Here is a 22,637-nt window from a genome sequence, read left to right on the forward strand (position 1 = left end):
ATCTGACTTTATCATTGATTTACCTGCTATATTGAGGAGCTTTACGGGTTTATAGTATCTGATTTAAAGAGAGAGATGCAATTGTGCTATGAGTTTTAGATCGTAGTGTTTGTGTATGGTTTTGCATGCATCCTCTTTTCTAGATATTTCGGTTCTCATGATATCTTGATATCATCTCTTCATTTCGAATTGATGGAAATTGTTGTGCTTCATTATTTATATCGGCTCAGCGGCTCTTAATGTCTTATGTATGACTTGGGTCATCTGTATCAAGCTTCTGAATAGTTTTTTAAAATCATCCATGGGAGGGCAGTGTAAAACTCTGCATTACCCAATTGATGTTAAATCGTACATTAGGTTTTGTAGCCATACACCATGAGTTGTGCTTTTGGATGGTTGGATGGTGTACAAGTGTACAACTAAAAGAAAATAATACTTATCATTTTAACTGTAAGATCATCACGCCTCATAAAATCGAAGAAAGAAAAATGAGTAGATACTTGTCATATTTTAAGATTTTTAGGAGTATATATTACTTTTCCTTAAATCAATATCCAAATTGTTGTTTTGATATACATATACTTCTATTGTAATTTGAGGATATATCTATATTCTCTAATAAAAATTATGTCGTCGTTGCAGAATTACACATTTTAAAAGTTGGAAATGTTTATACTGTCCGTATGCCCAGAAAGCATAAACTAACATTAGACCATTCGTAAATAGCAACTGTTTACCCTTTTCATCTATATTTACATCAGCATCACGTTCTATTTTTCTCCTTAACTATTCACCTTTAAATTTGATACTTCACTATATCCTAGAATACTTTACAAGATTTCACTTTTTATCCAATCAAAATAAAAGAAAACAATAAAAAGTATATATAAATAAAAAATGAATCACACATTTTGTCCTTATACCTAGGTGATCATAAGACCATTTGTAACCGTTCACCCTTTCATCTACAATTTTTTCTTACCATATCAACAGCACCTTCTCATTTCTTTCACTTTCTACTTTTTCCCTTAGCCATTCACATATCATTTGGTCCCCATTTTTATTTAATTAAAAACATAATATCATACAATCTTTCACTCTATATCCAATAAAAATAATAAATATAAAAAATATAAAAAATTATATATATAAAAAAATGCTCCACATTTTGTCTTTTTTATCTAGGTGATCACAATCACCCTTCACCTTCATTCATCACCTACAACCCTTAACCATTTACTCTTTTCACCTTTACCTTTCACTTACCTTTATAAATACCTTCTCTCATCATCTATATCCCTTAACCATTCACCTCTTTCACTTTTATACACTTTACCTAACTCTTTCACCTACCTTTACAAATAGTCTTAGACCATTCGTAACCGTTCACCTTTTCACTTATAGTTTTTCATGCCACATCAGCATCACCTTTTCACCTATTTCATTATTACATTTTCTCCTTAACCATTCACCTATCATTTGATCCCCACTTTTATTTAATTAAAAATACAATACATATAAACGAAGATTATATTATATCATCCTCTACCCATAAATTAATATAAAACAATATTCTCACAATTCACATGGCTCACAATGTATAAAATGAGTCGGTGAATGAATTCACCGGTATGCCATCACCTTTTAGTTCACCAACATGGATTAACAGTTCACCGATTACATTGCTTTGATCACTGATTCATTTAACCGGCCCTTACAATTGGTCTTCTTTTAACAATTATCTTTACATTAATTACATACCCTACTTCTAAAATTCCCACACTAACCCTTAACGTTAATTACTTACACTACTTGTTGCCGCCACCACCTGCACCACCCGTCTCCGCCACCACCACCGCACCAATGCCGCATTTCTGCGGGTAACCCTCTAGTATTAGTAATGATTTAACAAGTGATCACATTGTATACTTTACGTTATTATGTTTCTAAGATAACAGAATTATCTATTGAACATGACCATTTAATGGTCAGCCATGCCAGCCCTTCTACAAATCAAGTGGGTGCAGGGTACTTAGGCGAAAGAAGAGAAGCTTGGGACATATTTTGTTTAGTACTCGTAATATTTGGGCCAAGACAACACAATTCTTTATGTCTTCCACTGCATAACAATATAAGCTTTTTTGCGTAATATTTGGTACTACTACATAACAATATAAGCTTTTTTGCGTGAGTGAGTGCATTATGGCAGGAATTTTCTCTACCGACTTTATTTATACATATTGGTTAAAAGATGTTTAAACTAAAATGATCAGAGATTACAATGCCAGCAAATTAATGTTCTTCTATTCTTTGGTGATATCAAAATATAGAAAGCAATTCAAACAATGTTCCTTAGAAGTAATCGCTTCTTTTCTTGCAAGAATGTAAATTCACTAGCTTACCCCTTTCCCTAAATCCAAAGAGAAAGTTAAAATATCATAAGTTCTTACAATATATAAAGCTCTTTCCATGCTCTATATATATGCATATACATCTTTCTAACATCCCATGAAATATATACTTGATCAAACTCTTCATTAATCATGGAGAGGAACAAGAGATATAACTTTTTACCTCAAGTTTATTTTTTGTTGGTTTTAACTTTCACCACCATCTTTAGTATCACTTCTGCTAATTCTAACCAAGTGGAAACTTATATCGTCACCTTAAACTCTCCAAATGGTATCGAGTTTGCTACACCAGAAGACCGTGAAAGCTGGTACAATTCCTTTTTGATGGCAAGCAGTAGCGGTTCATCTGTGAAACCAAGCATAGTTCATGCGTATCATAATGTGTTTACTGGATTTGCAGCCAAACTGTCGGCCGAACAAGTAAAAGCAATGGAAAATATGGATGGATTTGTGTCTGCTAGACCTGAAAGGATGTACAAGTTGCATACAACACTTACTCCGAAATTCTTGGGGTTGCACCAAAATTTAGGATTATGGAGAGGATCAAACTATGGAAAGGGGATCATTATCGGGGTCCTAGATACTGGAATCACACCGGGTCATCCTTCTTTTAATGACACAGGAGTGCCTCCTCCACCTGCAAAATGGAAAGGCAAATGTGAAGTTGCTGGATGCAACAATAAATTGATTGGCGCGAGAGATTTTACAAATACTGTTTCTGGTTCACCGCTTGACGATGAGGGACATGGGACCCACACTGCTAGTACGGCTGGTGGGAATTTTGTCGACGGTGCAAATGTATTTGGCAATGCCAAAGGTACTGCTGCTGGGATGGCACCACTTGCCCACTTGGCTATGTATAAGGTATGTGGTGACCTTGGTTGTTTAGATAGTGCCATCTTAGCTGCCATGGATGCCGCTATTGAAGACGGAGTAGATGTTCTTTCACTCTCTCTCGGTGGAGCTTCGGTCCCATTTTATGAGGATGGTATTGCAGTAGGTGCATTTAGCGCTATACAAAGAGGAATTTCTGTGAGTTGTTCAGCTGCTAATTCAGGGCCAGCTTATTCGACATTGTCAAATGAGGCCCCATGGATTCTTACAGTCGGTGCTAGTACCGTTGATAGAAACATAAGATCAACTGTATATCTTGGAAACAAGGACTTGCTAGATGGAGAATCTTTGTTCCAACCAAAAGATTTTTCTAAAGACTTTTTGCCTCTTGTATACCCAGGCTTGAACGGTGGTCAACAAGCAGCGTGGTGTGCAAAAGGATCATTATCAGGTATCGATGTCAAAGGAAAAGTAGTATTATGTGATAGAGGAGGTGACGTAGCAAGAATTGACAAGGGACAGACGGTAAAAGATGCCGGAGGAGCTGCTATGATTCTCACAAACCAAGAGGCAGATGGCGTAAGTACAGAAGCTGATGCTCATGTGCTTCCTGCATCACACGTAGGTTATAAAGATGGTGTTCTCATCAAGACCTATATCAATTCAACCTCGTCCCCTGTTGCTACCATCATATTTAAAGGAACCGTAATTGGTATAGACTCAGCTCCCGAGGTGGCTTCTTTCTCATCCAGAGGACCAAGCTTGGCAAGTCCAGGAATTGTTAAGCCCGACATTATTGGCCCTGGAGTTAGCATTCTTGCAGCTTGGCCTATATCTGTTGAAAACTCTACACAAACAAAAGCAACATTTAACATGATTTCTGGTACTTCAATGTCATGCCCTCATCTTGCAGGCATATCAGCATTGTTGAAAAGCGAACATCCTGATTGGTCTCCAGCAGCTATTAAGTCTGCGATTATGACCACAGCAGATCAGAAGAACTTGAATGGCCAGCCCATCGAGGATGAGAGAGAGCTCCCGGCAGACATCTTTGCTATTGGCTCTGGACATGTCAACCCATCGAAAGCTAATGATCCAGGACTCATTTTTGACATTCAATCCAATGACTACATACCATATTTATGCGGTCTAGGATATACAAGTAAACAAGTTAGTTCAATCGTGCAGAAAAGAGTTACGTGCACAAAGACAATACCCGAAGCACAATTAAACTATCCTTCTTTTGCTGTTACTTTAAGTGCTGGCGATCAGAAATCCTTCACAAGGACAGTGACTAATGTTGGTGTAGCAAATTCTACTTACACCGTAAAAGATATATCTGTACCACTTGGTTTAACTTTAGGAGTTGGTCCCTCAGTGCTCAAATTCACGGAATTAAACCAAAAGTTGACATACGAAGTGGTATTCGTACGAGACAGTAAGGTTGATGTAACAACTTCATACGGAGAAGGATCAATAACGTGGGGTTCTAATAATTACTTAGTGAGAACCCCATTCTCTATCAAGTTTGTTTGAAGGGAACTATCAAAGTGTACCTTCAACATATCTATAGTTTCTAATATTGTTCTATATGTGGCTTGTTTTCATTGACGAAGAATATGGTTGCTCATTATTCAATAATACCTGTTCTGTTTTGTGGGCGTATCATTCCAAATGCATCTGTGCACTGTCCCATTCTTGAATAGTACCTCTTTGATTTAGCCATAGTGAATTTTTTGAGCCAGTTTATTTAGTTATCTTTTTTCACATTGAAAAGGATATTGTATTCTGTTTTTGATGTTATATTGTATATATGCTTCCTGATCTATCATACATTACATTTTGTTTCATAACTTTTAAGTTGTTCTAACAATATCAGATCTTCTAAGGTCAAACAAGGTGAACTACACTTTGTCTCAGCTTCTCCATGAATAGAACAGATGCTAAAAATGGCCATAATTAACCCACCAATAGCTAACTTTGATCCTACTCCCTACATCATTTCATGACATTACTGAAAAAAATGAACTTAAAAAGGACTGTTAGTGGATTGGAAACTTCAATTATTAGTGTAAAAAAGGAGAATCGTGCGACAAAATAGTCTACAAAATCAGGTTATTTGTAAGTATTAAACTTATTCCAATATAGTTGAAGTCTTGAAGATGATCAAAGGGCATCCTATTTTTGAATAATGATAAGTACAAAAATCCAAGATATATACAAATCACATTATAAACAAATCATTTTTGTGACATGTTGATTTGTTCCAAGATACCTGTTGTATAAGGTTAAACAAGCCTTGACACACCATATGGTTATGCTCTTTTAGCCGCTTATTTACTTCTATTTGAACTTGTTTGAGATAGAATTAACAGAAATTATATTAAAGGTTTTATTTTTGGATTTCATATTTGGATATACTGCCCAAAAATTTATCAAATATAAATGTTTATCCTTTTTTTTTTGTTCCTTGCAGCACTTAAACATATGATGCACAGATGATTTTATAGAAATAATATGCAAACACAAAATGATTTTTCATAGATATAATAAAGCAGACCCATAATTGCTTATATGACACTCAAAAAATCAGCAGCTTGGATATGCAACCACAAACACTCTCAAAACTGCTTATATGATGTATCAAAACGTAATAAGCACTTAAACGGTCTGAATTAGGAAATTCCAAACAACTTGTTATAGATATAGAATTCTATGAAAAGGTTTTGTCGTCTCTGATGGTTATCAATAATACTAAAATACAAGAATTATTGACAAAATCAAAATTTGTCCATTTCCTGTAATGTGATAATAGAATAACATTTTCATATCATAAAAGGATCATAACATAGAATAACTAATATGTTCTGCCGGTCCAGGATTCGTTAGGCAATACAATACTTAATATTTGGCAATTCTATACTCTTTAAGCCGCTTTGTAACTTTAGCTCAAGAGTCTATATATATCTAAACCAAGTTATACTAAAACATAGCAAATTCTGAATCTCCTTCTCAAAGTGTAAAGTCCTGCTAGAAATGGCTAACAACCGACTACTAATTTTGATTATACTTCTTAACTTTTCTCTTGACATTGCTCAAGGAAGTGTTGGTGACCTAAAAACCTACATCATTCATGTAAAGAAACCACAAGCTTCACTACCCACCTTAAGTGAAGATCATAAAACATATCATCGGTCATTTCTTCCCATTCACGCATCCACAGAGAAAAACGAACCATTACTGTACTCATACCAAAATGTGGTCAGTGGTTTTGCTGCAAGACTAACTGATGCTGATGTTGAATCCATGAAAACGAAAGATGGGTTTGTATCAGCCCATCAAGAACGAATCCTGAAGCTTCAGACAACTCATACACCGAGATTCTTGGGGTTGCGTCAAGAAACTGGTGTTTGGAAGCAATCAAATTTTGGGAAGGGAATGATCATTGGAGTGATAGATAGTGGAATTTTGCCGGGCCATGATTCCTTTAGTGACTATGGAATGCCGCCCCCACCTTCTAAATGGAAAGGGTGGTGTGAGTTCAATGCGTCGAGCTGCAATAACAAACTTATAGGGGCCAGATCATTTAACATTGCTGCAATGGCCTCAAATGCTAGCACGGGAGTAGAGACACCCCTAGATGAAGATGGACATGGGACCCACACTTCAAGCACAGCTGCTGGCAGGTTTGTTAAGAATGCAGAAGCGCTCGGTGGTGCAGCAGGGACAGCTGTTGGGATGGCACCATATGCTCATTTGGCAATGTACAAAGTATGTTTTGGTCCAGATTGCCCCGAGAGTGACGTACTAGCTGGAATTGATGCTGCAGTAGCTGATGGAGTTGATGTGATATCAATTTCTCTTGTAGAAGATGAGAACGTGCCATTTTATAAGGATAACGTTGCAATAGGCTCCTTTGCTGCAATTCAGAAGGGAATCTTTGTAAGCTGCGCAGTAGGGAACTTAGGTCCAGTCAACGGGACTGCAAACAATGTGGCACCATGGGTTCTAACCGTTGGAGCAAGCAATACAGATAGAAAGATCAAAGTCACGACAAAACTAGGAAATCAGATGGAATTTGATGGTGAATCTTTATTTCAGCCAAAAGACTTCCCTCCTACATTGGCACCACTTGTTTATGCTGGGTCTAACGACAAACCGGATTCCAAGTTATGTGTCAATGGATCACTTGAAGGTATGGATGTCAAAGGCAAAATAGTTTTGTGTGAGAGAGGCGTGTCAGCACGATTAGAGAAAGGGGAGGTGGTAAAAGAAGCCGGTGGCGCAGCTATGATATTAATGAACCAAGAAGCACAGGGATTCAGCTTAGATGCCGATGCCCACGTTCTCCCTGCAGCACATGTGAGTTATACAGCTGGACTCAAGATTAAAGCTTACATTAACTCCACCCGTACACCCTTAGCAACATTACTGTTCAAAGGAACTGTCATTGGTGACCCTTTAGCTCCAGCTGTCGCGTCATTCTCTTCTAGAGGTCCCAATACCGTGAGTCCAGGAATTCTGAAACCCGACATCATTGGCCCTGGAGTTAGCATTCTAGCAGCATGGGCACTCCCACTGGCTGGAAGCACCAAAACCAAATCCCCATTTAATGTCATGTCTGGGACTTCAATGTCGTGCCCACATCTTAGTGGTATTGCAGCTTTGCTCAAAGCTGCTCACCCTTATTGGTCACCTGCAGCTATAAAATCCGCAATAATGACCTCTGCTGACCTAGTAAATCTCAAAGGCTCACCAATAGTAGACGAAACTCTTCAACCAGCAGACGTATTTGCTACAGGTGCGGGTCATGTTAACCCTTCAAAAGCTAATGATCCGGGACTTGTCTACGATATCCAGCCTCAAGATTACATACCATATTTGTGTGGTCTCGGGTATAGTGATGACGAAGTTGGGATCATTGCACATGGGGCAGTAAACTGTTCATCAAGATCCAGTATAACAGAAGGCCAACTGAATTACCCTTCATTTGCTGTTAAACTAGGTTGGGCATCCCAAAAATTTACAAGGACAGTAACTAACGTAGGAGCGGCATATACATCATACGTTGTCAAAGTTTTTGCACCAAAAGGAGTATATGTTACTGTCAACCCCAGCAAGATTTATTTCACAGAGATGAACGAGAAAGCAACTTACTCGGTGACTTTCACCCGCACGAATGATCAAGTAGGCGAATATTCTCAAGGCCATATAACATGGGTGTCTACAAAATACATGGTTCGAAGTGTGATCTCCGTGAATTTCATGTAAAACCAACCATCAAACTGGTTTTGTTTTACTTAGATTGTTCGGCTATATATCAATACGATTCTTATTACTTTGGACTAGCTGTATGATATGAGTATATGATTATGTACGTATATATGTATCACCTGATCATGTTTCACAGGTTGAAAGATATGATGCTGGAAACATATCAATTGTTGGATTAGCAGTCCAGTGGGCCTAAATAAGTATTAGTTGTCGGCTGGTGCTTCTTCGATCTGATTTCTATATTGATATTATTAATCATTCGATCTAATAATACAAAAACAATTCCCATTTTATTGTTGATTCCTTTTGCATGGTCTTTTTTTTTTTTTTTTTTATCTGTTCTTGTGTTTCATGTATGTACCATCTTTTATTTTTACGTATTTAATGGTAATCATATCCTATATATATGCAGTTTGAGTTCTGAACAGAATTTTGTTCAAAATTGTTGGAGCTTCAGTGAGGAACGATACTTTTGTTAACATGTTATTAGATATTGGTGCTATTAACTTATCCATTAGTTTTTTCCCAACGGAATTTGCCTCGGTTTCATTTGCCAACGCATTAAGTCTTTGGGAAAGGAGTTGTACTCGTTGAATTCAAGGTGTGTAAACATGTATACGATTCCTTGTAGTTATGTGATTATCAGCTTATCAACTGTTATAAAGCCGTTTCAAGTTCTTATAGGATTGTATTCTTGGGTGTGACAATGATAAGTCATACAAGTTAGAGTGTATTGCTTGGTGATTTATTTTCGATTTGCCAGAGATTGTCTAATAACATATATATTAATGTTGTCATTGATATTTTTTTTTATTATTGAATTTGTCATATTAGATTGTCATGCATATTTGAAATCTGAATTATGTATCTTGAGGTTGGAATTTATTATCACATGCCATTGAAATTCAATGATGATGATTATGCTCGGGTTTGCCAAATCTCGAAAACAAAGGGGTAACAACCCAAGCATAATTATCATCATTTAATTCCAATGGCCCGTGATCATAAATTCATAACTAAAAGATACTCATATATAATTAGATTTTAGATATGCATGATAATGCAATATGACAAATTCAACAAGAACCCTATCAATAACAACATTAATCTATATACTAAAAGGTTACTGATCAAATCTCAATTGACCAATCAAAACTCTCAAATTCTCTAATTTTTCAATTAATTTAATATTGTTCTCAAATATATCTCATCCGTATAAGTTATATCACTTATATAAAAAATTCTAATTCTAACTCTAGATAAACATTAATTATATCTATTTATATTATATTATCTACAATAAAGATGTGCGTATTTTGTTTATTAAATATAATAAACTAAATACATAAATAACCAAGTCATCCATATATGATCTATCTTATCTTCAAATCTCAAATCGGTCTATCTCCCCTTTCCTTCTTCAAATTCGAATTAGACTCAAAACCATATATGGAATACAAGAAGAACAAAAAGGTATTAAATTCGTATTATGTTTACATTACAATTTGCTTTAAATAGTTCCAATTGTAATCAAAATAATAAATTCATTATTGTTATTTATAATTGTAATTTGAGTATATTTAGGATATGTATTCTTCTATATAAACTATATAAACCATACAATCAGACGAAATTACAAATCTCACCAAAAAAATCCCAATAGTTGTTGATTTTTTTTAAAAAAATGATTTAGCATTAATTATTTACATTTAAGTATCTCAATTTTCTAAAGTATACTTTTACATTTTAACCTATAAATATCTTTGTCTTACATATGTTATCCGAAATTGCATCACCAAGCAATACACTCTTCTCTAACTTGTATGACTTGTCATTGTTATACCCAAGAACACAATCCTACAATAATTTGGAACAGCTTTATAATAGTTGACAACTGATAAACACATAACTAGAAGGAATCGTATACATATTTACGCATCTTGAATTCAACAGAAACAACTCCTTTATGAATAACTTCATGTGTTGGCAAAGGGAACTGAGGCAAGTTCGGTTGGTAAAAACATGTTAATAGCACGAAAAGCTAATGATATGCATGCTCAAGTAAAGGGGTAATTTTGAGATATTTACTAAAGAGCGTATCGAGTTGGGTGCGATCACATCAAAATTCAGGTAAAGGGAGATGCATGAGTTGAACGGGTAGAACATCACTCAAATTCGAATTTTAGTTCATATGATGTATGAAATCTTTTTATACATATAGTGCGGCTGTTATTGTATAAACTACATTTTATCTCACTATACATAACCAGTTACATAGATCAATCATTAACTTAACATGTACATTTTATCTCACAATTGCAATTGAGGCTGATATGCTTCGTTCAATTTCTTGATTTGGATAGTCTATCATTATGTTAATAAGTTAATAAATTTACGTCCTTTTTTATAGCAACGATTGGGGTGCTGTTATTTCATTGATACGGTGGCGGATCTAAATGAAAAGGTGTTGGTTGTGGGACACGATTGGGGTGCTGTTATTTCATCGGGTTTGTGCTTATACAGGCCTGATAAAGTAAAGGCATTGGTAAATTTAAGCGGTATGCTTAGTCCAAGAAATCCAAAAATTCAATCCGTTGATGGTTTACGTGCTATCTATGGCAACGTTCACTATATATCAAGATTTTAGGTACTGTTTCTTCTCTTACATTCGGTATTAAACAAAATCCATATATACTCTTAGTAGTTTGTTTTCATCCTTGGTACAAAAGTTTCTTCATAAAGAAGACACAAGTAATATAGTTAGAATGGTTCCATGTAAACCTTGTAGGTTATTGTATTGAATTGTTAATTGATAGGGATTACAAGAGACTATATTTATAGAGTAGCCTAAACTAATTCATGGAAAGTAATATAAGTAAACTAGATATATAGAAACTAGAATATGTCTAATATTTGACAATCTATAACTATGTTTTCAGGAACCTGGAGAAATGGAAGCTGAATTTGCAAATTTGGGTACTAGGGCTCATCAGAAACTTGGGTACTAGGCTCTTCAGAAACTAACAATATGTCTGTGAGTAGGAGCTGTGAATTGAATGCACCATGGACTGGGGCTCAAGTGAAAGTTCCGGCTAAGTTTATTATTGGTGATATGGACTTGACTTACAATACAATAGGGATTCAAGATTGTATACATAATGGTGATTTCAAGAAGGATGTCCCATACTTAGAAGACGTGGTCATAAACTCATAATGAAATCAACAAGCATATCCACGACTTCTTCAAACACTTGCGTGATACAGTCCGATTTTGGTTGGTCTTGGCTGCTATGGCTTGCATTCATATGTGTTTGTTGGTGTAATTTAGATGGATTAGCTCATCAGTGTACGATTAATAGGAAACTTGTGACTGTCAAAGGTTTTACTTGGAAGAACCAGATAAAAGTCATCCTCTCTTACTTCCGGCATCTTAATTATTTTAAAAAAGACATTAGTTTTATATCTTATAACTTCCGGGCATAGTTATTGGCTTCATTTTAAAATGATACAGATTTATACAAATTTTTGTAAGATTTGAAATTGAGGAAGTTTGTCTTTGGTTTTTATACAGAACTTATATTGGACTATTTGAGTCTGTCTTTTAATTATATAACACAAACAAAAATATTTACAGAGAAAATTAAAAGATGAAAAAAAAAACCTAAAAAGTGATAAAATTGAGTAATATTTGGATGGGAATTTCAATAAACTTGGACAATGACATTTGCTGTCTTTATCAAATGGGAATTTACTATGGGATGGAATTTGATGTCACAACCAAAGATTTTTGTTCCGTTCTAATTGTCCAAATATATCAAATCACATCTCTTATATAATAACCAAAATGTCCAAAATATTAGAGAAACACAAACTTGAAAATGGAGAAAATAGAGCACAGGATGATAGATGTAAACAACATAAATATGCACATAGCAGAGCTTGGACAAGGTCCAACAGTCATCCTCGTTCACGGCTTCCCAGAGCTTTGGTACACCTGGCGCCACCAGATCCTCTACCTTGCTGCTCACGGCTACCATGCAGTGGCACCAGATCTCCGAGGCTATGGAGACACAACCGGAGCCCCAATCGATGATTTCACCCAGTTCACCACCTTACATGTGGTTGGTGACTTGGTGGCACTCATTGATGCTGTGGCAGGTCCAAACGAAGATAAGGTGTTGGTTGTTGGACATGATTGGGGTGCGATTATTGCATGGTTTTTGTGCCTTTATAGACCTAATAAAGTCAAGGCATTGGTTAATATGAGTGTTACTTTTAATCCAAGAAATCCAAGAGTTAAGCCGATAGATGGTATACATGCTTTATATGGCAGCGATCATTACATTGTTAGATTCCAGGTTCTCTTCTAAATTACTCGATTTAACATTTTTAATCTCAATAAGACCGTGAAAAGAAACCATATGTTAGTAAATTTAATCATTTTAATCTCATACTCAAGTATTTAACATTGAGTATACAGACCTTATAATCTATCAGAACTATTAGGCCGCTCCTTATAGCTCTTCTACACCACATCTAGCCCGCGTCTAGAGGGTTACTTCTAATATTAGAAGTGTGTTTTTGGTGTGTCTAGAGGGGAAGAATAGGAGAAAAATGGGTTAGAAGTGGGGGTTATAAGGAAGGGGTGTTCTTGGTGTGTCTAGAAGTGATGAATAGTGTTAAAAGTGGGTTAGAAGTAGTTCCTTATAAGGAGAGACCTTACTGGAAACAATAGTCTTAGTGGTCTGTTTTCATTATATTAACATAAGAGTTCCTTTATATTGAAGATATATAATGTAATGTATTAGGAACCTGGAAAAATAGAAGCTGAATTCATTAAATTGGGTACAAAAAGAGTTCTGAAAAAGTTCTTGGCTTATCGCAAACCCGCCCCACCCATTCTGCCAAAGGTCCTAGTAGAGGACTCGCAAGATAATCTGCCTTCATGGTTGTCTGAAGAAGATATCACATACTATACAAGTAAATACAAGAAAGTAGGCTTCACTGGTGGCCTAAACTATTATCGAGCAATGAACTTGTAAGTTGTACTTCATCTAAATTCAAGTCTCTTGGTCAGCAACTATCTGATATTGTTTCTGTTTGGTAGGAACTGGGAGTTGGCTGCACCATGGACTGGAGCTCGAGTGGAAGTACCAGTTAAGTTTATTGTGGGTGACATTGATTTGACCTACAATTCAATGGGAGTTCAAAATTATATACACAAAGGCGGATTTAAGAAGGATGTGCCCCTCTTAGAAGATGTAGTTATAATGCAAGGCGTCGGGCACTTTCTCCACGAAGAAAAGCCTGATGAAATCAACGAACATATTCACCACTTTTTCAAAAAGTTCTGTGACGCAGTCTAATGATTTTTGTGTTTAGTGAGGTAAATTATAAGGTAAGTATACAACTAATACAAATCATTTGAGTGTCAACTGTTTGTATGGAATAAGCAAATAAACAACTTTTTGGTTGAGATAAAAGAGAAACCACATATAACTAAAACAGTAATAACTTCGCAGGGATGAGCAAAAGACCATGCACAAATTAGCTAAAGAACTTTAAACACTTAACGATACATATGTTGTTATACTTGAATTAAGACTTCAGAAGATCTAAAATGTAAGATACATATTGCATAATACATGAGCAAATACTTACGACTCTGGTAAGTTTGAAGGCTGTCCAGTTTGTGTCACAGGGCTAGGAAAGTTTGCAGTAACTTGAGTCACATTGTCAGATGAGGTTGTATTTGACTGCACATATGTTCGCAAACACAAGGAAACCATGCATTAAAGAAAACGAGAAAGGATAACCAACGAAATTATGGCATGATCAGAAGTTGAAGGCAAAATTTACCATTTGTTCAAGTGAACTCTGTGGCTCAATAAGTGGAACATTCTGAGACTGGAGTTGACGATCCTTCTTTTCACGTAGAAGGACGATCACACATTTACACGTGAAAAACATCAAAATCATAGCTAACATAGTGAATACAATGGATTCAACCACAATCACTGATCCAAGAGCTGTATATCAAGTAATAACCATTTAAACATATAAATTAGACAGCAAATTAACTATAATTTACTTAGACCTATATAACAGTTAGAAACTAACTATTATCAACTTACAGTGAGCTGCCACCGAACTCACAGGTGTGCTTGTTATTAAGTTTAGAGTAGCCTCGGAAATTAGAGGCACTGAAATCTTGTCTGTACAATCTTGAAAGCACCCATACCACCCCAAATCATTTATACGTATCCTAAGGTCTGCATCATGTCCGTCACCCTGTGATTGCAGATACTTAAATAGTTAGGCATGTGTTCGTGTGTAATTTACTTTCTTAGTTTCATACATTGATTATATAGGTACTAAAAACAAAAAAGTATAATTCTCACATAATAAAGCAGTTGCTTGAGAAGACCATTGCAGTGATTGATTGTTCCTTGGAATCTAATGCCTTTTGCTTTGACCGTGAAAAACCTTGAGATTTCAACAAATGATTGAAGAGGTTGCCACTGTTTGCTGTTGTTCACCTTCAATTCAGTTGTACTTGTAAGCTCTGATGGCAGCTTGGCCGAGAAGAATCCAGAAGAAACTTCCACAGAAAACATGACCCGAAAGTCAGTCTTGTTGCCTGCAACTTAAACTGGCATAAATTAGCAACCACTATCTTTATAATTGAAATATTACTTTATGCTATGAAGTAACAAATCAAGTATGATTTAAATATTAAAATTCTTATACTTGTTTTGTGTGTAATCTATTTTTGAAAATTTGAAGTGTGTAGATCTATCGGAACTATTTAAATTTTACGATCACATGTTAACATACCCGAAAAGTGAAGGTAATCTGGATCCCCAACTGAGAAGTTGAAATTATCACGATCTTTATCAAAGATCAGGAACCCTTTGTCTTCTGTCATGTTGTCCAAGATGATGAACTTAGGTACATCAATGAATGGGGGTTCATTGATTGCCTCCACAAATATTGGAATCTCTAAATCCCTTGTACCATATAAACTAATGGCGGAGAGCCTAATACTATCAGTGCCGCTGAAATCATCTTCTCTGCTCCATAAATTAACCATGACATTATAGTAAATGATACATTATATAAAAAGTAAAACCGAAACATGGTAAAGGAATTCAAAGAAATTACTAGTTGTTTGATACCCTATGTATTTGAGTGACTTGAGGGCTAGGTTGATCACTTCATACTGACCAGTTAAATTTAAGTATTCAGGCTTTCCTTCCATTTTATTAACGGAAAGTTCGTTCCCTATGGGATCCCAAAGTAGCATTGAAAGAGGAGAGAGGAAAACTGTGCCATGGTCTGCACTGAGCTTGACAGATATATTCTCTAGAGGATCTGAATATTTAAGCTCGATACTAGTATAGCCACTGTGAAAAGAAACTATTAGTAACAGGTCAATTCAGGTGGTGATATATTGATAATGGGTAAAATGTAGAAAGTTAGCAAAAATTGAAACAGGGTAAACGGGTTATAAGTTGCTAAATGCGTAATCAAATGATTAAAATGTCCTGAGCCTATGAAAGAAAGTATATTGCTATATTAATGCATTATTTACAAAACTTATAAAGGGACTCGAAAAACGTTGGTGGCCCAGACCAGCCCTACCTGACCCATTTGACCCGCACATTAAATTACCCATTTTGACATGCCATAACTTTGAGCTGAGGAAATTTTCTGCAGAAATCATGAAGTAATAGTACCACTAAACAAGGTTCTATAGCAAAAACTCCTTACTCAAATTTAGGACTCGGTAGCTTTTCAGTTGCTTGCAGCTGTTTTGGAAAAGATATAAACTGTGGAGGATTGGGCAGAACATATATCTTTACGTAACCAGCATCGTAGTAGCTTTCATTTTGTATTACATATTTGAAACCGTCATTTCCATAGAATCCCTTATATGGTGTATATCTGAATAGCGCTCCATACTGCAAAAGTGAACCATGTCTGGGCTGCCAAAACAATGTAGCACACGAAATAAATATGCCTTCGGAAACAATAGTTATATATGAGTATGGTTGTTTTAGTTTCATTCGACAATAGTTTCAATTGTTTGGTTTTGGTCTAAGATACGCAGTCCTTAATGACCATAATATCCTTCATCATCTACAACATCTGTTTTCTTCCTACATATTATGTCTTACTCGTATTATATAAATTCAACGAGGTCAAGAACAAATACATAAAACCGTAAAAACAAATCAAACCCAATACCTTATATTGCATCTTCAATTCTTCATTCTAGTTTCATAACATAAAACTAACACCCTAGTTTACGCGAAATATGGGGGGAAAAGATCAATAGTTAGAACATCATACCTTCCGAACTTCAACAATTGTTGCAGTTGGGACAGTATCATTTTTTAAAGCATCAAAAGCTATCGACTGATCCTCCCAGACATTGTAAGTATCATTGCGGGTAAAAGGCCATTTATTAGCTGATGAATACAACAATATTATATGGACATATAGAATATCAAATTCAAGCATGATAGCTTAATCTAATCATGTTTCATTTTAACTCACCGTTAACTGCATATACATCAATGGAAGGTTCCAAGGTAATCCTGTTTACCCCGTATTTAACAAACATGCTGTAGAGATCATCAGGATCTGGAACCATGTACGTCCCTTTATATGTCCCATCATGGTTGTCCTCAAACTTGTAATGACATGCGACACATACGGTAGGTTTTGGACGGTTTTTGATAATCTCCAATACCAAGTCATCTGCTTTTGACAAGATAGGATTTGAAAAGGAATCCAACAGTTTGACTTTTATGTTACCATATGTTGTAGATGCTGGGGCAAATTGTTCCCAAACTGAAACTGTTGATTTGGATACATCGACCGAGCCTGCATCAAATATGATGAACAAGGTACATACATTATCAAAATCAATGAAATATACAACAGAAATGTACGTATATATGTTGCTGATATGTAGTAGTAGCATTACAATACCTGGACTTACTACCTTTCTAAATGGAATCCCATCATTCAATGGAACATTACCGCAGAATATAAGAATTTCATATGTCCCACTCTTTTCAGGCACAAAATCGATATCAAATTCGCTGCTCTTCATTTTCACACTCTCCTCGGACTATAAAAATAAAAGCCGAATTGACTCTTAGTGTTGAAAGCATATATAATGCATAAAAAAAATCAGAAGTACTTATTACTTTGTTCTGCAGGTAAACAGATGGACTAGAAGTAATTCCCGTGTGACCAAATGCACCGTGATCTAGCTTTCTGGTTGGCTGAGTATCTGTTTGAACTTTTTCATGTATAAGTAATAAAAAAATAATTATAGAGGTTAAAAGAAAACAAATGATACAATACGAGTATTTATGTACCATTAGCAGTATCCCTTGGGTGTATTTGTGGATTCACACGAAGCGAGAGTGAAGGTAGAGTAATTTGTACTTGCAGCTTTTCTGTATCGAGTGGAGAAGGATACTGATAAGCATCCTTTAACAAGACATGAAACTTTGAAACTTCACCAGCAACAGAGTCATTTAAACCAGGTCCTTCTACAATACTTTGGAAGTCATCACAATAGCCTATTCTCGACGTTGAACAAATCAAAAAGATCAACATTTAAAACAAATATACCAGAAAATAATGAATTAATGACGCTTTATATAAACAAACACACCTATATACACGTTATATTCAAATGGCATATCCAATATCAATGCCCTGCTAGCCTTACTGCAGATCATCAAGATGAAATCCCCTGGTTCCAATAACTTGAAAGAAAATGACTGAATACCCGGGGATACTTCCTTATAATGCAACTCGCTAATGGGCAAAGGCAACTTTGTACCCTTTCTCACTACTTCAAAATCGAATTCATACATTCCTGGTACAAGGTTCCCATATTTATCTCTCATGTGTATAAAACCTTCCATTCTAGAAAATATCTGAAAGAATTTCGTTAGAACGCTCCACTGTGGCAAACAATTCCCAACCACGAGTGCCTCTGGGTGAACCGTTAAAGGCAATGGCGCTCCATTTAATGAAACGTTTTCATTTTTGACGTCGACTAAGAGATGTCCCGATGTGAGTAGCTCAAATTCGATGCTGAAATAACCAAGTGGGTCCCATCCTTTGTACCTCAAATGCAACACATTTACTTTGGTCGTTCCATTCAGATTCGATGCAGAGACCATAAAACTATACAAATTTACTCCGTTGATAGAAGTAACGTTATTCCCAAATGCATCTTTAGGATATATCAAGATTGTAGCTTTATTACCCGCTACAAAATTATTTATTTCTCCCATCCATGACACGATGCTACCAAGTTCATAAACAACACCTTCAGTTCAAAAAAAATAAAACACATCATTCCTATGACTATACAAATTCAAAAAATTTACGGCTAAGAAATTAATAAGAAAGTGTATGTAAGGGGCCGGAGTGTTTCAAATTGCTTATTTAAGCGTTTATCTGCTTAATTATTGAGTTTTAAAGCACATAAACAATAAGCACTTTAAAATAAACAGTGTAATTTTTTTAGCAGATAAACGCTTTAAAATAAGTAATTAGAACAATAAACACGACCGGTGTAAAGAATTAAACCTGGTGTACAATTATAATCGAGAGTGGGTTCCATGATATGATCACGATTATGGGTTATTTCAAGATAGATCCTCCCAACCATGATTGGCACAAAAGTGATTTTCCAATTGGGCATATCAATGGTAAGGCCTGTAACATAACTGCTGTCGCCCAACGTCCGGTTGAAAGTGATATTTGGCTTGAATGACAATCTTTCTTTATCGGTCTTGAAACCCTTTAATGCAACAATCTGAATAGTTGCCGTATCACCCGCCGTGTATACTCTTTTGTTGTCTACAAACCTAAACGAAAGGGTTGGCGATCTTAAGTTGCTATCATCTGCAACGATAGATATCATCCATAATTCTATATTAATTTACACCAAGCTAAACAATTAATTAATAATGTTATATATATATTATACATCAAATTTGTTATACTATATGGTGTACGGTGTGCATAATGTGTATTATAATTGATTAAAATGTTCAAAATAATAATTGGGACTGGAAAATGTACGTACGTACCGGATATTGATATGTTAAGAAGAGTGAAGAAGATGAGTATGGCGACGTCTTTGCGGAACAGTAGCGATCGATGAAGAAGCGACATGATTTATGAAGCAAAAGTTTTGATCAAAAATTAGAGCAAGATTTAATGGAAGTTAACAAGAAGAAGAAGAAGATACATAGTAAAGTTAAGTAAAGGCGGTTAAGATAATTGAAGTTTGAAATCGTAAAGTCAGTAGATTCTATTTTTATTATCGGTTATGTGCAGTAGTGGCGGTTTTTCACGTTAATTAGGAATCAAATTCAAAAATATGCTTTTTGAACCTAGCTTACACTTCAACAAATTCAAAGAAAGAAGAAATTTTAATTTTTACACGTACTCTTTATTCTTTTATGTTTTTCTTCCCCTAGCTTCAACATATATGACTTTTATTTTTATACAAGTTATCTCATAATTGTTTCCGAACCTCAAAACACTTTAACATTGTATTTAACTAATTTTCATTTCCTCCTTTTCTTACTCATTTTTAAGGATTGATTTTGAAAGGATCAAAAGATTTGATAATTTGATCAGTTTCAGAATATGACACAAGTTTCTTTATTTGAAGAACTAAAAAAAAAAAGAAGATAAACATTATTGTCAGCAAAAGTTGGGCCGAATTATCAGTCATCCTCTTTGACCCACCAAGCCAGTTTGGACCGGCCCATATGAACGAATACACTTAGCCCTTGTTGTCGGCGTCGTGGTTGGGGTGGTCGGAGACGGTGATGGTGGCGGTGGTTTGTCTCACCGGAAAAAAAGGAGGTGGTGGCTGGCGGCGGCTATCTCGCCGGAAAAAAAGAGGTAGCGGCTGCTGTGTCTAGCCGGAGAAGGAGAAAGATGAAGTGATCTGAGCCATCTAGATGCATCGATCGGACGGCTGAGAGGAATTCCTTGGTATTTTTTTACCCCATCCCCTAGTTATCTTTCCTATATATATATATAATTGTGTAAATTTGCCAGATGAGAATACTTGTTAAAGAAAATGATTATACAATATCTACGTTATTATGAAGAAAAAAAGTGCATCATAGCTTAATGATGAAAACAAGGTTTTCTTAGATCATCAACCAATGTAAATTTTATAGGAAAATAAACCCATAACGAGTTGGATGATGAGGTGGCATCAATTGGTATTTGCATTATCTAGTGAAGTCCATGTAAAAAACTATAGATGAACGAGGTTTATGGTAATGGACCTTGTTATGTGCAAATAATTCATACTTTTTTTAAAAAGAAAAAATTTAGTCATATGAGTAAGGATGTATTATGTAAGTTTGTAAACATATTTAATTTTAGAGTAAATTACACTTTTCGTCCCTGAAGTTGATACGTTTTTCACTTTTGATCCCTAAACTTTAAAAATTACAATTTTGACCCTAAAGTTGGCCAATTTTTTCAATAATCGTCATTTGGCCTTACGACGTTAAAAAATGGCCATTAACGTACGCACGTGCTAGACACGTGAGAGCACTAATGTCATTTCACCTTACACCGAGGGACGAAAAATGAAAAAATAGCTACTTGAAGGACGAAAAGTGAAAAAATAGCTACTTGAAGGACGAAAAGTGAAAAAATAGCTAATTGAAGGACGAAAAGTGAAAAAATAGCTACTTGAGGGACGAAAAATGAAAATCATACAAATAAATTTATTCTTCCATTCTTTCTTTTCCGATCATCTTTTCCGATGAAATTTTCCGATTAGACATTTATTTTCCCTTAACCCCCAAGTCTCTCCAATCACCACCACCTAATAACCACCAACAACAGCCTCGCTACCAGCCATCGCCGTCTGTAACCAGCACCAGCCACCGCCGTCTATAACCACCACGATCAACTGCCACCCACAGCCACCGCCGCCTATAATTACCCCCAGCCACCGCCACTACAATCAACACCAGTCACCACCGCTTACAATCACACCAGCCACCACCGCCTACAATCACCACCAGCCACCACCGCTTACAATTACCACCAAACACCGCCATCTACAGTCACCTCCAACCACCGCCGTCTACATTCACCACCAACCAACCGCCGCCACCTAGAATCACCACCATCCACCGTCTTCCTTTCAATTAAAATCAAAATTTAGAAAAGAAAAAAAAAAGATGACTGACATGTTTGAACTATAATTTGTTTGATTGGTTGTGTTTTGAATGTCATGAATTTTAGTAAATGATTTTGTTTGTGGTATAGATTTGGATTCAAAGTCGGAAAATTCCATCGGTAAAAATGATCGGAGAAGATGATCGGAAAAGAAAGAATGGAAGAATAAGTTTATTTGTATGATTTTCATTTTTTGTCCCTCAAGTAGCTATTTTTTCACTTTTCGTCCCTCAAGTAACTATTTTTTCACTTTTCGTCCCTCGGTGTAAGGTGAAATGACATTATTGCCCTCACGTGTCTAGCACGTGCGTATGTTAACGGCTATTTTTTAACGTCGTAAGGCCAAAGGACGATTATTGAAAGAATTGGCCAACTTTAGGGTCAAAAATGTAATTTTTAAAGTTTAGGGATCAAAAATGAAAAACGTGTCAACTTTAGGGACGAAAAGTGTAATTTACTCTTAATTTTATAGAATAGGAATGTGGCATGACGTGTCGGTAGTATAAACATCACATTCGGATGCTCTTAACCTATTGGACTAGTCCAATTGATCAGAGGCATCTCAAGTTTTACTCAAAATCTTGAGTTCGATTTTTATGGATGGCAAGTCTTGGAGGTTTTTTCTCTGAATACTTGTAACGATCTATGGTCAACATCTCGTTGTTTAAGGTACGTGCAAGACTTCATCATTTTACAGTGAAGTTTTCCTGATGTCGTATATTGACCGAATGTTCGGGGGAAAAAAAGTTCATGCCAGTTCAAAACATCACCATGCACACGTGTGCCGTTGGTCAATATAATTTAAGTAATGACAAGTTTGACTTTCAATAAGTTTGACTCATGACATATACAATA

The 22,637-nt window shown here is 35.7% G+C and overlaps 4 protein-coding genes across 4 annotated transcripts; 3 read left to right on the forward strand and 1 right to left on the reverse strand.

The window, feature by feature from the left end:
• The first annotated feature begins 2,589 nt into the window (after window positions 1-2,589).
• Window positions 2,590-4,933, forward strand: LOC122602126 (subtilisin-like protease). The gene has a single exon (XM_043774854.1). It carries the CDS (start codon window positions 2,736-2,738, stop codon window positions 4,779-4,781), a length of 2,046 nt encoding a protein of 681 aa, XP_043630789.1. The 5' UTR covers window positions 2,590-2,735; the 3' UTR covers window positions 4,782-4,933.
• Window positions 4,934-6,281: 1,348 nt separating this feature from the next.
• Window positions 6,282-8,516, forward strand: LOC122601834 (subtilisin-like protease 4). Its single transcript, XM_043774568.1, has one exon. It carries the CDS (start codon window positions 6,282-6,284, stop codon window positions 8,514-8,516), a length of 2,235 nt encoding a protein of 744 aa, XP_043630503.1.
• Window positions 8,517-12,397: 3,881 nt separating this feature from the next.
• On the forward strand, window positions 12,398-13,954 carry LOC122602008 (epoxide hydrolase A-like). The gene is made up of 3 exons (XM_043774745.1): window positions 12,398-12,877; window positions 13,328-13,557; window positions 13,627-13,954. Exons 1-3 carry the CDS (start codon window positions 12,398-12,400, stop codon window positions 13,883-13,885), a joined length of 969 nt encoding a protein of 322 aa, XP_043630680.1. The 3' UTR covers window positions 13,886-13,954.
• Window positions 13,955-14,111: 157 nt separating this feature from the next.
• LOC122601835 (protein GAMETE EXPRESSED 2) lies at window positions 14,112-19,482 on the reverse strand. Its single transcript, XM_043774569.1, has 14 exons — window positions 19,146-19,482; window positions 18,217-18,882; window positions 17,915-18,121; window positions 17,741-17,826; window positions 17,520-17,661; window positions 17,082-17,411; window positions 16,875-16,993; window positions 16,293-16,507; window positions 15,698-15,925; window positions 15,357-15,592; window positions 14,921-15,159; window positions 14,654-14,810; window positions 14,379-14,548; window positions 14,112-14,275 (listed from the first exon to the last, which is right to left on the reverse strand). Exons 1-14 carry the CDS (start codon window positions 19,480-19,482, stop codon window positions 14,177-14,179), a joined length of 3,231 nt encoding a protein of 1,076 aa, XP_043630504.1. The 3' UTR covers window positions 14,112-14,176.
• Window positions 19,483-22,637: the final 3,155 nt, after the last annotated feature.

Source organism: Erigeron canadensis, chromosome 5 (genome assembly GCF_010389155.1).
Source record: "Erigeron canadensis isolate Cc75 chromosome 5, C_canadensis_v1, whole genome shotgun sequence".
Lineage (NCBI taxonomy): Eukaryota > Viridiplantae > Streptophyta > Magnoliopsida > Asterales > Asteraceae > Erigeron > Erigeron canadensis.

Excerpts from the sequence above, each read along its gene's own strand:
- LOC122602126 (XM_043774854.1), top strand. The coding sequence starts at position 2,736 with ATGGCAAGCAGTAGCGGTTCATCTGTGAAACCAAGCATAGTTCATGCG.
- LOC122601834 (XM_043774568.1), top strand. The coding sequence starts at position 6,282 with ATGGCTAACAACCGACTACTAATTTTGATTATACTTCTTAACTTTTCT.
- LOC122602008 (XM_043774745.1), top strand. The coding sequence starts at position 12,398 with ATGGAGAAAATAGAGCACAGGATGATAGATGTAAACAACATAAATATG. Across the intron at positions 12,878-13,327 it reads ATTACATTGTTAGATTCCAG|GAACCTGGAAAAATAGAAGC; the intron begins GTTCTCTTCTAA and ends GTAATGTATTAG. Across the intron at positions 13,558-13,626 it reads TATTATCGAGCAATGAACTT|GAACTGGGAGTTGGCTGCAC; the intron begins GTAAGTTGTACT and ends TCTGTTTGGTAG.
- LOC122601835 (XM_043774569.1), bottom strand. The coding sequence starts at position 19,482 with ATGATATCTATCGTTGCAGATGATAGCAACTTAAGATCGCCAACCCTT. Across the intron at positions 15,926-16,292 it reads CTACCGAGTCCTAAATTTGA|TGGCTATACTAGTATCGAGC; the intron begins GTAAGGAGTTTT and ends TTCTTTTCACAG. Across the intron at positions 14,811-14,920 it reads TCAAGCAACTGCTTTATTAT|GGTGACGGACATGATGCAGA; the intron begins GTGAGAATTATA and ends CTGCAATCACAG.